The sequence below is a fragment of the Oncorhynchus gorbuscha genome, linkage group LG18 (assembly GCF_021184085.1).
Source record: "Oncorhynchus gorbuscha isolate QuinsamMale2020 ecotype Even-year linkage group LG18, OgorEven_v1.0, whole genome shotgun sequence".
Classification (NCBI taxonomy): domain Eukaryota; kingdom Metazoa; phylum Chordata; class Actinopteri; order Salmoniformes; family Salmonidae; genus Oncorhynchus; species Oncorhynchus gorbuscha.
Window position 1 is genome coordinate 38,059,417 of NC_060190.1, and position 17,544 is coordinate 38,076,960.

The window sequence follows — 17,544 nt, forward strand, 5'->3', positions numbered from 1 at the left end:
TACAATAGGCTACAGGCAATATGTTCCTCCACATTGTAGAGTAAGCTACAGACAATATGTTCCTCCACATTGTAGAGTAAGCTACAGGCAATATGTTCCTCCACCATGTACAGTAGGCTACAGACAATATGTTCCTCCACCATGTACAGTAGGTTACAGACAATATGTTCCTCCATCATGTACAGTAGGTTACAGGCAATACGTTCCTCCACCATGTACAGTAGACTACAGACAATATGTTCCTCCACCATGTACAGTAGGCTACAGACAATATGTTCCTCCACCATGTACAGTAGGTTACAGAAAATATGTTCCTCCATGTACAGTAGGCTACAGACAATATGTTCCTCCACCATGTACAGTAGACTACAGGCAATATGTTCCTCCATCATATACAATAGGCTACAGGCAATATGTTCCTCCACATTGTAGAGTAAGCTACAGGCAATATTTTCCTCCACCATGTACAGTAGGCTACAGACAATATGTTCCTCCACATTGTAGAGTAAGCTACAGGCAATATGTTCCTCCACCATGTACAGTAGGCTACAGACAATATGTTCCTCCACCATGTACAGTAGGTTACAGACAATATGTTCCTCCATCATGTACAGTAGGCTACAAACAATATGTTCCTCCACCATGTACAGTAGGCTACAGACAATATGTTCCTCCACCATGTACAGTAGGTTACAGACAATATGTTCCTCCACCATGTACAGTAGGCTACAGACAATATGTTCCTCCATCATGTACAGTAGGTTACAGACAATATGTTCCTCCACCATGTACAGTAGGCTACAGGCAATATGTTCCTCTACCATGTACAGTCGACTACAGACAATATGTTCCTCCACATTGTACAGTAGGTTACAGGCAATAAGTTCCTCCACATTGTACAGTAGGTTACAGGCAATAAGTTCCTCCACATTGTACAGTAGGCTACAGGCAATAAGTTCCTCCACCATGTACAGTAGGTTACAGGCAATAAGTTCCTCCACCATGTACAGTAGACTACAGACAATATGTTCCTCCACCATGTACAGTAGGCTACAGGCAATATGTTCATCCACCATGTACAGTAGGCTACAGGCAATAAGTTCCTCCACCATGTACAGTAGACTACAGACAATATGTTCCTCCACCATGTACAGTAGGTTACAGGCAATACGTTCCTCCACCATGTACAGTAGACTACAGACAATATGTTCCTCCACCATGTACAGTAGGCTACAGGCAATATGTTCCTCCACCATGTACAGTAGGCTACAGGCAATAAGTTCCTCCACCATGTACAGTAGGTTACAGGCAATAAGTTCCTCCACCATGTACATCCACCATGTACAGTAGGCTACAGGCAATATGTTCATCCACCATGTACATCCACCATGTACAGTAGGTTACAGACAATATGTTCCTCCACCATGTACAGTAGGCTACAGGCAATAAGTTCCTCCACCATGTACAGTAGGTTACAGGCAATAAGTTCCTCCACCATGTACAGTAGACTACAGGCAATATGTTCCTCCATCATATACAATAGGCTACAGGCAATATGTTCCTCCACATTGTAGAGTAAGCTACAGGCAATATTTTCCTCCACCATGTACAGTAGGCTACAAACAATATGTTCCTCCACATTGTAGAGTAAGCTACAGGCAATATGTTCCTCCACCATGTACAGTAGGCTACAGACAATATGTTCCTCCACCATGTACAGTAGGTTACAGACAATATGTTCCTTCATCATGTACAGTAGGCTACAGACAATATGTTCTTCCACCATGTACAGTAGGCTACAGACAATATGTTCCTCCACCATGTACAGTAGGTTACAGACAATATGTTCCTCCATCATGTAGAGTAGGCTACAGACAATATGTTCCTCCACCATGTACAGTAGACTACAGGCAATATGTTCCTCCATCATATACAATAGGCTACAGGCAATATGTTCCTCCACATTGTAGAGTAAGCTACAGGCAATATTTTCCTCCACCATGTACAGTAGGCTACAGACAATATGTTCCTCCACATTGTAGAGTAAGCTACAGGCAATATGTTCCTCCACCATGTACAGTAGGCTACAGACAATATGTTCCTCCACCATGTACAGTAGGTTACAGACAATATGTTCCTCCATCATGTACAGTAGGCTACAGACAATATGTTCCTCCACCATGTACAGTAGGCTACAGACAATATGTTCCTCCACCATGTACAGTAGGCTACAGACAATATGTTCCTCCACCATGTACAGTAGGTTACAGACAATATGTTCCTCCATCATGTACAGTAGGCTACAGGCAATATGTTCCTCCATCATGTACAGTAACTACAGACAATATGTCTCTCCACCATGTACAGTAGGTTACAGACAATATGTTCCTCCACCATGTACAGTAGGCTACAGACAATATGTTCCTCCACCATGTACAGTAGGTTACAGACAATATGTTCCTCCACCATGTACAGTAGGCTACAGGCAATATGTTCCTCCATCATGTACAGTAAACTACAGACAACATGTTCCTCCACCATGTATAGTAGGCTACAGGTAATATGTTCCTCCACCATGTACAGTAGGCTACAGGCAATATGTTCATCCACCATGTACATCCACCATGTACAGTAGGTTACAGACAATATGTTCCTCCACCATGTACATCCACCATGTACAGTAGGCTACAGGCAATATGTTCATCCATCATGTACATCCACCATGTACAGTAGGCTACAGGCAATATGTTCCTCCACCATGTACAGTAGACTACAGACAATATGTTCCTCCACCATGTACAGTAGGCTACAGGCAATATGTTCCTCCACCATGTACAGTAGGCTACAGACAATATGTTCCTCCACCATGTACAGTAGGCTACAGGCAATATGTTCATCCACCATGTACAGTAGACTACAGACAATATGTTCCTCCACCATGTACAGTAGGCTACAGGCAATATGTTCCTCCACCATGTACAGTAGGCTACAGACAATATGTTCCTCCACCATGTACAGTAGGCTACAGGCAATATGTTCATCCACCATGTACATCCACCATGTACAGTAGGTTACAGGCAATATGTTCCTCCACCATGTACATCCACCATGTACAGTAGGCTACAGGCAATATGTTCATCCACCATGTACATCCACCATGTACAGTAGGCTACAGGCAATATGTTCCTCCACCATGTACAGTAGGCTACAGGCAATATGTTCCTCCACCATGTACAGTAGGCTACAGGCAATATGTTCCTCCACCATGTATAGTAGGCTACAGGCAATATGTTCCTCCACCATGTACAGTAGGCTACAGGCAATATGTTCCTCCACCATGTACAGTAGGCTACAGGCAATATGTTCCTCCACCATGTACATCCACCATGTACAGTAGGCTACAGGCAATATGTTCATCCACCATGCACATCCACCATGTACAGTAGGTTACAGACAATATGTTCCTCCACCATGTACAGTAGGCTACATGCAATATGTTCATCCACCATGTACATCCACCATGTACAGTAGGTTACAGACAATATGTTCCTCCACAATGTACATCCACCATGTACAGTAGGCTACAGGCAATATGTTCATCCATCATGTACATCCACCATGTACAGTAGGCTACAGGCAATATGTTCCTCCACCATGTACAGTAGACTACAGACAATATGTTCCTCCACCATGTACAGTAGGCTACAGGCAATATGTTCCTCCACCATGTACAGTAGGCTACAGACAATATGTTCCTCCATCATGTACAGTAGGCTACAGGCAATATGTTCATCCACCATGTACATCCACCATGTACAGTAGGTTACAGGCAATATGTTCCTCCACCATGTACATCCACCATGTACAGTAGGCTACAGGCAATATGTTCATCCACCATGTACATCCACCATGTACAGTAGGCTACAGGCAATATGTTCCTCCACCATGTACAGTAGGCTACAGGCAATATGTTCCTCCACCATGTACAGTAGGCTACAGGCAATATGTTCCTCCACCATGTACAGTAGGCTACAGGCAATATGTTCCTCCACCATGTACAGTAGGCTACAGGCAATATGTTCCTCCACCATGTACATCCACCATGTACAGTAGGCTACAGGCAATATGTTCATCCACCATGTACATCCACCATGTACAGTAGGTTACAGACAACATGTTCCTCCACCATGTACAGTAGACTACAGACAATATGTTCCTCCACCATGTATAGTAGACTACAGGCAATATGTTCCTCCATGTACAGTAGACTACAGACAATATGTTCCTCCACCATGTACAGTAGGCTTCAGGCAATATGTTCATTCACCATGTACATCCACCATGTACAGTAGGTTACAGACAATATGTTCCTCCACCATGTATAGTAGGCTACAGGCAATATGTTCATCCACCATGTACATCCACCATGTACAGTAGGTTACAGACAATATGTTCCTCCACCATGTATAGTAGACTACAGACAATATGTTCCTCCACCATGTATAGTAGACTACAGGCAATATGTTCCTCCATCATGTACAGTAGACTACAGACAATATGTTCCTCAGGGTCTCGAGCTTGATGACGAGCTTGGAGGGTACTATGGTGTTGAATGCCGAGCTGTAGTCGATGAACAGCATTCTCACATAGGTATTCCTCTTGTCCAGGTGGGTTAGGGCAGTGTGCAGTGTGGTTGAGATTGCATCGTCTGTGGACCTATTTGGGCGGTAAGCAAATTGGAGTGGGTCTAGGGTGTCAGGTAGGGTGGAGGTGATATGGTCCTTGACTAGTCTCTCCACCATGTACAGTAGGCTACAGGCAATATGTTCCTCCACCATGTACAGTAGGCTACAGGCAATAAGTTCCTCCACCATGTACAGTAGACTACAGGCAATATGTTCCTCCACCATGTACAGTAGACTACAGGCAATATGTTCCTCCACCATGTACAGTAGACTACAGGCAATATGTTCCTCCACCATGTACAGTAGGCTACAGGCAATATGTTCCTCCACATTGTACAGTAGGTTACAGGCAATAAGTTCCTCCACATTGTACAGTAGGTTACAGGCAATAAGTTCCTCCACATTGTACAGTAGGTTACAGGCAATATGTTCCTCCACCATGTACAGTAGGTTACAGGCAATAAGTTCCTCCACATTGTACAGTAGGTTACAGGCAGTATGTTCCTCCACCATGTACAGTAGGCTACAGGCAATAAGTTCCTCCACCATGTACAGTAGGCTACAGGCAATATGTTCCTCCACATTGTACAGTAGGTTACAGGCAATAAGTTACTCCACCATGTACATTAGGCTCCAGGCAATATGTTCCTCCACCATGTACAGTAGGCTCCAGGCAATATGTTCCTCCACCATGTGCAGTAGGCTACAGGCAATAAGTTCTTCCACCATGTACAGTAGACTACAGACAATATGTTCCTCCACCATGTGCAGTAGGCTACAGGCAATATGTTCCTCCACCATGTACAGTAGACTACAGACAATATGTTCCTCCACCATGTACAGTAGGCTACAGGCAATAAGTTCCTCCACCATGTATAATAGATTACAGGCAATAAGTTCCTCCACCATGTACAGTAGGCTACAGGCAATATGTTCCTCCACATTGTAGAGTAAGCTACAGGCAATATGTTCCTCCACCATGTACAGTAGGTTACAGGCAATATGTTCCTCCACCATGTACAGTAGGCTACAGACAATATGTTCCTCCACCATGTACAGTAGGCTACAGGCAATATGTTCCTCCACATTGTAGAGTAAGCTACAGGCAATATGTTCCTCCACCATGTACAGTAGGTTACAGGCAATATGTTCCTCCACCATGTACAGTAGGCTACAGACAATATGTTCCTCCATAATGTACAGTAGGCTACAGGCAATATGTTCCTCCATCATGTACAGTAGACTACAGACAATATGTTCCTCATAAAAATTATAATATTGCATTCGGGGCTTTCCAGTAGTTTTTATATATGGGGAGCATAAATTGTCCAATTGTAAACTAACAAATAATTTTGAAATTGACATAAATATCTGTTAGAGTCCATTACCTGTTACCCGGACTATAATGAATGATACACAGAGAAAGAGAAGGAGGAGAAGGAGGAAGGGGAGAAGGAGGGGAGAAGTAGGTGGGTATATAGAAACAGTGGGATGATAGTGTGTGTGTCTGTGCATGTGTAACTGACCTGTGAGTGGGAGAGGAAAACGGGTCTGGATAAGACGATCCACTCGACCACCTTGCTGCAGGGCGGGATGGTGAGAGAGCCTGTGTAGCGGTAGTAACTCCCCAACGATGACGGTAGCAGATCCCTCAGGACGAAGGAACTCAGGAATGTCTCCTTCTCTGGAGGGTGGAGAGAGAACACATAAACACATATTAACACAGAGAAACACACACTAACACTGCATCCTTCTCTTGAGGGGAGACAGGACACAGGAACTCGCACATCAACACAGAGAAACACATTCAAACACAGCCATACCCACAACCCATATACAGTTCACACTCAGCGACCCACACAATGTAAACAAAGTGCAGGCATAATTATTCCCACATAATTAAATAGAAAATGCATACATTATATTGTATCTTTACGCCTTTCTCAATCACCACATGTTTACAATATGGTGGATTTATTTACCCCACACGTCTAGTATTTCATTTCAAACGAGGTAGAAAGTTCTGTGTTTATTAACAACTGACACACCTCATTCAAGGGTTTTTCTTCATTTGTACTATTTTCTACATTGTAGAATAATAGTGAAGACATCAACACTATGAAGTAACACATTCCGTCTTCACCAACGTCCGGAGGTCAAAATGTGTAAAGAAATATACATAGAAAATAGTTATCCATCCATCGCTTTTGGAATTTTCATGGTTCCCTGACTGTCTAGTTTTTTTTTAATGACTGTTAGCAAGCTGGGTAGAGTGACGAGACTGTAATTGTAGTCGGTTCATTATCAATTCTACACAGTTTCAATTTGAAATAGTCATTTGTGACCCGTTTTAAGAAGCTAGGTGTATGTCGCACATCACTACTTCACGGGTAAGGCATTTGACAGTAAACATTTTATAATCAAAATGAGTTATTTGGCAGAAATGCTTTCTGGAACACAAAAAGGTGTACGCCATCTGGAATTTTTATTGCTTTCTGGAATAAAAAAATGGTGTATGTCATCTGTAAATATAAATACAATTGTTAGACTAGTTGGTTGTGCCACGGAAAGAGCAAAGAATCTTCCCGCTAGCCATGATTGGCTGATATAATTGTTGGGCTGGACATGCCGTGAGATGAGGTCGGATTGATCTGCCATGTAGCATGCTTCTGTCTATAACATGAGCTGCTCAGTATGTGTAGATAATTCTTGCTACCAAGGCTTAAACTTAAGAGGGTGTGAACGATGCTGAATGGGTGTAGACAAAGAGGAGCTCTCCAGTAAGTGTACCAAAACATTCAACAGCCATTTTCTCAAAAGTGAGGTTCAAAGCAGAATTATGTTCCATTATTCCTAAACTGCAGTGTATGGCATACAATTTTCTAACTCCGAGTCCCTACTTTTTTCCAATGTCAAAATAAAAATAAAAACATTTAAAATATTGCTACATAAGTCCGGATCAAGGTGGTGGGTCACATTTAAATGTCGATTGAGATGGGTTTTGTTCTGGGGAAAAATGATTTGTGCCAGATTGAATTGGCTTGTTTGACACATTTGATTTAGGGGAAGTAAGGTAGCTAGGATCTGGAGACAATCTGGCATAGTAAAGTGGAGGCTGAAGACAATCTAGGTTAGTAAAGTGGAGACTGAAGACAATCTAGGTTAGTAAAGTGGAGACTGACGACAATCTGGGGTAGTAAAGTGGAGGCTGAAGACAATCTAGGTTAGTAAAGTGGAGGCTGACGACAATCTGGGGTAGTAAAGTGGGCGCTTGAGACAATCGGGGGTAGTAAAGTGGGAGCTAGAGAAATTCTGGGGTTGTAAAGTGGAACCTGGAGACAATCCTGGAGACAATGTGGGGTAGTAAAGTGGGAGCTGGAGACAATCTGGGGTGGCAACAGGACACTAAACTTGGGGTTCAGATATAAACCATGTCATCCGGTACCTTCTAACTGTCATGTGGGTTTCTATCGAAGGATGAGAAGGGCGCTTCACTGTGGACTATGGCGCGTGGGTGGGACATGGGACGGGAAAGTGGACGTGACTGTACAACAGTCAGCACCTTTCCGTTCCCGACATCGTGAGCTGCTTCAGTATTCACCGCATCTCTACTACCCGCCTGCCCTCAGACAGCACAGCTGTATCGTGGCACTGCCTCAAACCTGCTGATGGATGGATGGCTGAGGCTAATAAGCTAGCGGAAACCCTGCCACCGCCACCCCGCTAGAAGAGAAGACATTAAATGTGCATCCCAAATGGCACCCTATCACCTATGTATTGCACTACTTTTGACCAGAGCCCTATGGGCCATGGTCAATAGGGTTGGGTTCAAAAGTAGTGCACAACATAGTGAATAGCGTGCCATTTGGGACGCATCCTAATTACCCAGCCAGAGGGCCAGGAGCCTCCCTTGGACCATCAAAACAACACCACAACCCAGGCTGACCGGACCCAGCCCTTCCTCCAACAAGGAGGGCCTCTAGATTCAACACAAGTCTGGATGCTCAACACCGAGGGCGGTTTACCGGATCCCTATTCCTGATCTAAAAACACTTTAATTGGAGATTCTCTACTGAGCATGCTTTTAAATCCTAGGAGAAGGCTTGATCTGTGTTCGGGAGACCATGTGTAGTGACTTGATTGGCCTACCTCACAGAGTAACCACTTTAGACATCTAAATCAAGCGATACCACCTGCATGCTAGCCCCATTTTTGCCCTGTTCCAGCCATGGCAAATCATCCAGTATAGGGAGTCAGTGTAATGAATGGGAGAGAGACCCAGAGAAGCACGATAGAGTTGTGTGAGATTAATCAGCATGAGTAAAGAGGTCTGCATTTTACGGCTATATGCTCACAGTTTATTCCGTTCCTCCATTAACACGTCTTCTCTTCGTCTCTGAGTTGACCCACATAAAGAGAACCACGTCAGTAGCACATTGTTAAACCAGCCATATGTGTTGGTACACACAACGCGTGCAAGCACACACACACACAGCTGCATGGCTCAATAGAGCCGTGTGTGTGTGTGTGTGTGTGTGTGTGTGTGTGTGTGTGTGTGTGTGTGTGTGTGTGTGTGTGTGTGTGTGTGTGTGTGTGTGTGTGTGTGTGTGTGTGTGTGTGTGTGTGTGTGTGTGTGTGTGTGTGTGTGTGTGTGTGCGCAGATGGACCAAAGTATTATGGACACATGCTAAAGCACATTTAAATGGGCAGGTGGAGACACGACATAACGCATGTCTGTAGAGACACCAGCTTCCAACCACACTCTGCTCGCAGCTCACACCAACTCTGATTTCATACAACATGCACTGCAGCTAGGCACATCTGTCTCCCCCTAGCATTAAAGATTAATGGTGCAAGCAAGCGTGCATCTGATGTTGCCGCTGTGTGTGTGTGTGTGTGTGTGTGTGTGTGTGTGTGTGTGTGTGTGTGTGTGTGTGTGTGTGTGTGTGTGTGTGTGTGTGTGTGTGTGTGTGTGAGCAAGCGATGGAGCGTTGACTAATTGAGGCTTAGATGCAATTAACTGTTCCGTCTCTTCTTTGTGGCTCTATACAGAGAAGCAGGGAGCGGTGGTAGCTCACTGTGCTGCCTTCGTCTTGATGCAAGACCGGGCTCAGAGCTTGTGGTCATACTAATTTGAGAATAAAAATGAACACCAAGGTTAAGTATCTTCAAAAGCCTGAACAAACCAATGGATGACCAGACGAGAGGCACGGAATTTCTAAGTCTGGGAGACGTGTGAGGTCTGAAGCAATCACTTCGCATTAACCTCACAAACAACTATGTCCTTGGGAAGTCATTTCTCTGCCTCTTTTTTTAGTTGTGTATGTTTCCTGTCGACATTCATTTGATGCTCTTGTACGTGACTGAAAGCCCTATTTGGTGAAAGGGATGACGCCTTGGTCCTCTAGCAATCCGTTAGTGTGTCTGTATATCAATGTTTCCGTGTGAAGACTGAGATCCTGGTGCTCTACTGATGCTCTGTAGTTTAAAGGCTAAGTGAGAAATGCTATAGAACTACGGCTGCCGAACAACATCACAGTGAGAACGCAGCAAACTGCTGAGAGCATGAGCGAGATTGAGAGTGTGTGTGTGCGCGTGTGAGTGTGACAGTAGTAGTGCGAGTGCCAGGGGTTTACTCACCGTGGTGTACGACCCGTTTCAGTCCCTGGATGATGGGCTCTACGGCTGGATTGTCTCGCCGCCCCACCTGACGACACCGAACAAGAGACAGGCTCTTTTACAAGACAGCCCAGAACAGCAGTTACAGTACCCACACTCAGTTCAGCGTGCTCCTAATTTATTACCAATATATCCAGTGTCCTATTTACGCTTAGATGGGGGGGGGTAAAACGGTGTTGGGACTCCTCCCTAAGTCAGGTCAGTCCAATGAGAGTAAAAGTATCTGAGTGTAAATGAGAGTAAATGTAGCTAAGCATTGAATGTGGAAAATAATATGATCCCCCTTAGCGACCATTCACACAGCCTTAGGGAACCAAAAGCAGCTCCTGCTCATCGATTAAAGATGGTAAACTGGTGTGTGTGTGTGTGTGTCCTGCTCTATAAAATGCAATTCAGCAGGATAAATGTGTGCGCGTGCCGATGCTAATTGCTGTAAGCGATAGGCTGTCAGAAACACAGTGGTAGCATTTAGGTCTTCATACACACAAGGTCCATCACTGTCTATCCACAGACCTACATAGGAACACCTGTGTCCCCATTCCAACCTGCCTGCTTCTCTGATCGGAGAGAGAAATGACCCTGGCCTAGCCACTCTGTGTGGCTCTGAGTGCTTCAGTAGAGTGCTTCCTAAGTAATAGACCCCATCGCCATAGTCGAACTAGAAATAGAACATCTGATAGACAGAGCGGAGTGAACCTTGATCTAGTCAGTGATTACCGTGGGTGTAAGCTGGAGAGTGATGAGCTGGAGTGTTGGTGCTGGGTTAAGCGCACACGTGCAGACAAACAGGGAAAGAAAGTGGAGCTCTCCTCCTTGATGGTGCTCGGTAGAAGCGTCATCATTTGAGGTTTCATTTAATTGCAGAAATAAAATGTTGTTGGTCCCATGTTTCATGAGCTGAGATAAAAGATCCCAGAAATGTTCATCCCTGTTAGTGAGCATTTCTCCTTTGCCAAGATAATCCATCTACCTGACATGTGTGGCATATCAAAAAGTTGATTTAACAGCATGATAATTACACAGGTGCACCTTGTGCAAGGGACAATAAGAGGCCATTCTAAAATGTGCAGTCTTGTCACAACACAATGCCACAGATATCTCAAGTTGAGGGAGTGTCCAATTTTGGCATTCTGAGTGCAGGAATGTCTACCAGAGCTGTTGCCAGAGAATTGACTGTTAACCTCTCCAACATCATTTTAGAGAATGTGTAACCATGCAGACCATGTGTAACCACATCAGCCCAGGACCTCCACCTCCGGGTTCTTCACCTGCGGGATCATCTGAGAGCAGCCACTGGACAGCTGATGACACTGTGGTTTGCACAACTGAAGAATTTCTGTACAAACTGTCAGAAACTCTCATCTGTCTGCTCATCGTCCTCACCTGGGTCTCGACCTTACTCCAGTTCGGCGTCATAACCGACTTCAGTGGGCAAATTGCTCACCTTTGAGGGACACTGGCACACAGGAGAAGTGTGCTCTTCACGGATGAATTCTGATATGGCGTTGGGTGGGCGAGCGGTTTGCTGACGTTGTGAACAGTGTGCCCAATGGTGTTGGTGGGGTTATGGTATGGAAAGGCATAAGCTACGGACAACAAACACAATTACATTGTGTCGATGGCAATTTGAATGCAGATACCGTGACGAGTTCCTGAGGGCCATTGTCGTGCCAACAGATGCATATCTGTATTCCCAGTCATGTGAAATCCATAGATTAGGGCCTAATACATTTATTTAAATAGACAGATTTTTTTTATATGAACTGTAACTCAGTCAAATCTTTGAAATTGTTGCATGTTGCGTTTATATTTTTGTTAGGTATAGAATACCACTAATTGCCCAATAGTTTTTTTTTAACAAACCAGGTACTAAGATACCTTTCCATTAGGGAACGAGAAATATTCCTTGATGTTTACAACTGAAAATCAACTGGAGGCCATTTACTATCCTTCAGAAATATTCCTGGAGTGGTGAGGCTGGCTGTGCTAGTCTTTAGGGAAGCATGCGGTACGGTAAGTTAGAACAAAGTGGTGGCTTAAGGAGATAGCGGAAGAGGAACCCCTTGCTCTCTGACTCTGTCTGTAGTTGTCTTTCACCGTAATGTCTCCCTGGAGACATCTGTCTGTCTGCCTGTCGGACTGCCTGCCTGCCTGTCTGTGGCACTGACAGAGAGTCACAGCTCTCAGGAGACGGACAATGTGTGTGTGTGCGAATGAGTGAGAGAGACACAAAGAAACAGAGAGCGAGACGGAGACAGAGAAACAGAGAGAGACCGAGAGAGACTGTTATCTATAAAAGGGATATGAGAAGTTGGAAGGAAAGAGACAACAAATAATAAAGATATCATGTGCCTCAAGAGAGCTAGCAGCTTTCAAATCAGTGTACTGTTGTTCATATCTCCTAATAAGCACTGTATTCCAGGCCTCTGCCCTGTTTCATTGTGTTTGGTGACAACTGAGACCAAGAGAACTCTTCAAACAACAACACAGCCCAAAGCCAGTATTACAGTACCTCGAAAAACACAGCCATCGCAGCAATGATGCGCTTCTCCTTGATGGCCGCACTGAGACTGTCAAAGTCATCTGAGTTGTACAGGTATATCTGCATCTGTGAGCGGAGGGGGAGAGGGAGAGGGGAGAGAGAGAGGGAGCAGACAGAACGTTAGAGGTGTACACACAGCCAGAGTCTTAACTGTCTCTTGAGTGACTCTGGCATGTCAGAAGAAATCACAAAACATATTTCCTCTCAGCAGGATGTTTTGCAAATAAAGAGTACGCATTTCGATGGTTATATATATAAGTATTTGTTGAAAATGACTATTTCTCCTCATTTCCCTCTTCTCTGTCATTCGTTCTCTCACACAAACCAACTGTAAATCACACATCCCAGCCTTAAACTGTAATGCTGTATGCCACTGTACGCAAATCAAATCAAATCAAATGTATTTATATAACCCTTCGTACATCAGATGATATCTCAAAGTGCTGTACAGAAACCCAGCCTACAACCCCAAACAGCAAGCAATGCAGGTGTAGAAGCACGGTGGCTAGGAAAAACTCCCTAGAAAGGCCAAAACCTAGGAAGAAACCTAGAGAGGAACCAGGCTATGTGGCGTGGCCAGTCCTCTTCTGGCTGTGCCGGGTGGAGATTATAACAGAACATGGCCAAGATGTTCAAATGTTCATAAATGACCAGCATGGTCAGATAATAATAAGGCAGAAAAGTTGAAAGTTACAGTAACATAATCGCCCATCCCAGTGCTGTATCATATTGTATTTACAGTAACATAATCTCCCATCCCATCCCAGTGCTTTGTCCTACTATTTTTACAGTAACAATCTCCCATCCCAGTGCTGTATGCCACTGTATTTACAGTAACATAATCTCCCATCCCAGTGCTGTATCATATTGTACATACAGTAACAATCTCCCATCCCAGTGCTGTATCATACTGACCTTACAGTAACATAATCTCCCATCCCAGTGCTGTATCATACTGTCCTTACAGTAACAATCTCCCATCCCAGTGCTGTATCCTACTGTTCTTAGAGTAACAATCTCCCATCCCAGTGCTGTATCCTACTGTTCTTACAGTAACAATCTCCCATCCCAGTGCTGTATCCTACTGTTCTTACAGTAACAATCTCCCATCCCAGTGCTGTATCCTACTGTTCTAACAGTAACAATCTCCCATCGCAGTGCTGTATCCTACTGTTCTTACAGTAACATAATCTCCCATCGCAGTGCTGTATCATACTGTTCTTACAGTAACATAATCTCCCATCCCAGTGCTGTATCCTACTGTTCTTACAGTAACATCATATCCCATCCCAGTGCTGTATCCTACTGTTCTTACAGTAACATAATATCCCATCCCCGTGCTGTATCCTACTGTTCTTACAGTAACATAATCTCCCATCCCAGTGCTGTATCCTACTGTTCTTACAGTAACATAATCTCCCATCCCAGTGCTGTATCCTACTGTACTTACAGTAACATAATCTCCCATCCCAGTGCTGTATCCTACTGTTCTTACAGTAACAAATCTCCCATCCCAGTGCTGTATCCTACTGTTCTTACAGTAACAATCTCCCATCCCAGTGCTGTATCCTACTGTTCTTACAGTAACAATCTCCCATCCCATCGCAGTGCTGTATCCTACTGTTCTTACAGTAACATAATCTCCCATCCCAGTGCTGTATGCCACTGTATTTACAGTAACATAATCTCCCATCCCAGTGCTGTATCCACTGTATTTACAGTAACAAATCTCCCATCCCAGTGCTGTATCCTACTGTTCTTACAGTAACATAATCTCCCATCCCAGTGCTGTATCCTACTGTTCTTACAGTAACATAATCTACCATCCCAGTGCTGTATCCTACTGTTCTTACAGTAACATAATCTCCCATCGCAGTGCTGTATCATACTGTTCTTACAGTAACATAATCTCCCATTGTAACGTCGTTTGTCTGTTGTATGAAGAGAGTCAGACCGAAATGCAGCGTGTAGGTTACTCATGACTTTAATGAAGATAAATGCGGTACATGAAATAACTGTATAAGAAAACAACAAACGGAACGTGAACTAATTACAGCCTATCTGGTGACTAACACAGAGACGGGTACCATCACCCACAAAATACAACGCGCACTCAGGCTACCTAAATACGGTTCCCAATCCGAGACAACGAGAATCACCTGACTCCAATTGGGAATCGCCTCAGGCAGCCAAGCCTAACTAGACACACCCCTAATCATACACAATCCCAATTAATACAAACCCCAATACGAAACACAACATATAAACCCATGTCACACCCTGGCCTACCCAAACATATACCAAAAACACAAAATACAATGACCAAGGCGTGACAGAACCCCCCCCCTCCCCTAAGGTGCGGACTCCGGGACGCACCTCAAGAGCATAGGGAGGGTCCGGGTGGGCGTCTGTCCATGGTGGCGGTTCTGGCTCGGGACGTGGACCCCACTCCATTAATGTCCTATTTCCTCTCCTTCGCGTCCTGGGATAATCCACTTTCTCTGCCAACCATGGCCTAATAGTCCTCACCCTGATCCCCAGATAACTGAGGGGCGGCTCAGGATAGAGGGGCAGCTCAGGATAGAGGGGCAGCTCAGGACAGAGGGGCAGCTCAGGACAGAGGGGCAGCTCGGGACAGAGGGCATCTCGGGACAGAGGGGCAGCTCGCGACAGAGGGCATCTCGCGACAGAGGGGCATCTCGCGACAGAGGGGCAGCCCGGGACAGAGGGGCAGCCCGGGACAGAGGGGCAGCCCGGAACAGAGGGGAAGCCCGGTACTGAGAGGCAGCCCAGTACAGAGAGGAAGCTCAGGCAGGTAGTAGGCTCCGGTAAATCCTGGCTGGCTGGTGGAACTGGATGATTCATGTTGTCTGGCCGATCTAGAAGATCTTGGCAGACTGGCACTTCTGGCGGATCCTGGCAGACTGGCACTTCTGGCGGATCCTGGCAGACTGGTGACGCTGGGCCAACTGGCGGCGCTGGGCAGACTGGGAGCACTGGGCAGACTGGGAGCACTGGGCAGACTGGGAGCACTGGGTAGACTGGGAACACTGGGCAGACTGGGAGCACTAGCGGCGCTGGACAGACAGGAGACTCCGGCAGCGCAGGAGAGGAGAAAGGCTCTGGCTGCGCTAAACAGGCGGGAGACTCCGATAGCGCAGGAGAGGAGAAAAGCTCTGGCTGCGCTAAACAGGCGAGGCGCACTGGAGGCCTGGTGCGTGGTGCTGGAACTGGTGGTACTGGTGCTGGAACTGGGGTACACGCACAGGAAGCCTGGTGCGGGGAGCTGCTACCGGAGGACTGGTGTGTAGAGGTGGCTCTGGATAGACCGGACCGTGCAGGCGCACTGGAGCTCTTGAGCACCGAGCCTGCCCAAGCTTACCTGGCTCGATGCCCACTCTAGCCCGGCCAATAGGAAGGGCTGGTATGTGTCGCAGCTGGCTCTGCACCCGCACTGGAAACACCGTGCGCTCCATAGCATAACACGGTGCCTGCCCGGTCTCTCTAGCCCAACGGTGAGCACAGGGAGTATGCGCAGGTCTCCTACCTGGCATAACTACTCTCCCTTTTAGCCTCCCCCCAATACATTTTTTGGGGTGACTTTCCGGTTTCCAACCGCGTCGCCGTGCTGCTTCCTCATACCTGCGCCTCTCCGCTTTAGCTGCTTCTATTTCCTCCTTGGGACGGCGATATTCTCCCGGCTGCGCCCAGGGTCCTTTACCGTCTAATATCATCTCCCAAGAACAGAAGTCCTCATATTGCTGCTCCTCACAATGAACAGGGAGAGTAGGCCCAGGTCTGACTCCTGACTCAGCCACTCTCTCTCTGCGCTTTCCCCCGTTACTTTCCGTTTTTGCTCTGTATAGCCGTGCTTTCCTTCTCGAATCCATACGTCTATAGCCCTCCTCGCATTGCTGTAGGGAATCCCAGGCGGGCTCCTGCACTCGCTCTGGGTCGGCCGCCCACCTGTCGATTTCTTCCCACGTAGTATAATCCATGCTTCTGCTGTCCATAACGTCCTCCTTCAGATCCTGGAAGTTCACACGCTGCTCAGTCTGTGAGTGGTGGGTGATTATGTAACGTTGTTCGTCTGTTGTATGAAGAGAGTCAGACCGAAATGCAGCGTGTAGGTTACTCATGACTTTAATGAAGATAAATGCGGTACATGAAATAACTGTATAAGAAAACAACAAACGGAACGTGAACTAATTACAGCCTATCTGGTGACTTACACAGAGATGGGTACAATCACCCACAAAATACAACGCGCACTCAGGCTACCTAAATACGGTTCCCAATCCGAGACAACGAGAATCACCTGACTCCAATTGGGAATCGCCTCAGGCAGCCAAGCCTAACTAGACACACCCCTAATCATACACAATCCCAATTAATACAAACCCCAATACGAAACACAACATATAAACCCATGTCACACCCTGGCCTACCCAAACATATACCAAAAACACAAAATACAATGACCAAGGCGTGACACCCATCCCAGTGCTGTATCCTACTGTTCTTACAGTAACATAATATCCCATCCCAGTGCTGTATCCTACTGTTCTTACAGTAACAATCTCCCATCCCAGTGCTGTATCCTACTGTTCTTACAGTAACATAATCTCCCATCCCAGT

The 17,544-nt window shown here is 45.7% G+C and overlaps 1 protein-coding gene across 2 annotated transcripts in view; it reads right to left on the reverse strand.

Moving 5' to 3' along the window:
* LOC124003272 (receptor-type tyrosine-protein phosphatase gamma-like) overlaps positions 1 to 17,544 on the reverse strand; it is a 285,724-nt gene that overhangs the window by 49,035 nt on the left and 219,145 nt on the right. For both annotated transcript variants that reach the window (XM_046311379.1, XM_046311378.1), the window contains exons 5-7: positions 12,877 to 12,972; positions 10,326 to 10,392; positions 6,212 to 6,369 (exon numbers count right to left, since the gene is read on the reverse strand). In XM_046311379.1, coding sequence (XP_046167335.1) covers positions 6,212 to 6,369; positions 10,326 to 10,392; positions 12,877 to 12,972 — 321 coding nt within the window. The remainder of the gene's footprint in view (positions 1 to 6,211; positions 6,370 to 10,325; positions 10,393 to 12,876; positions 12,973 to 17,544) is intronic.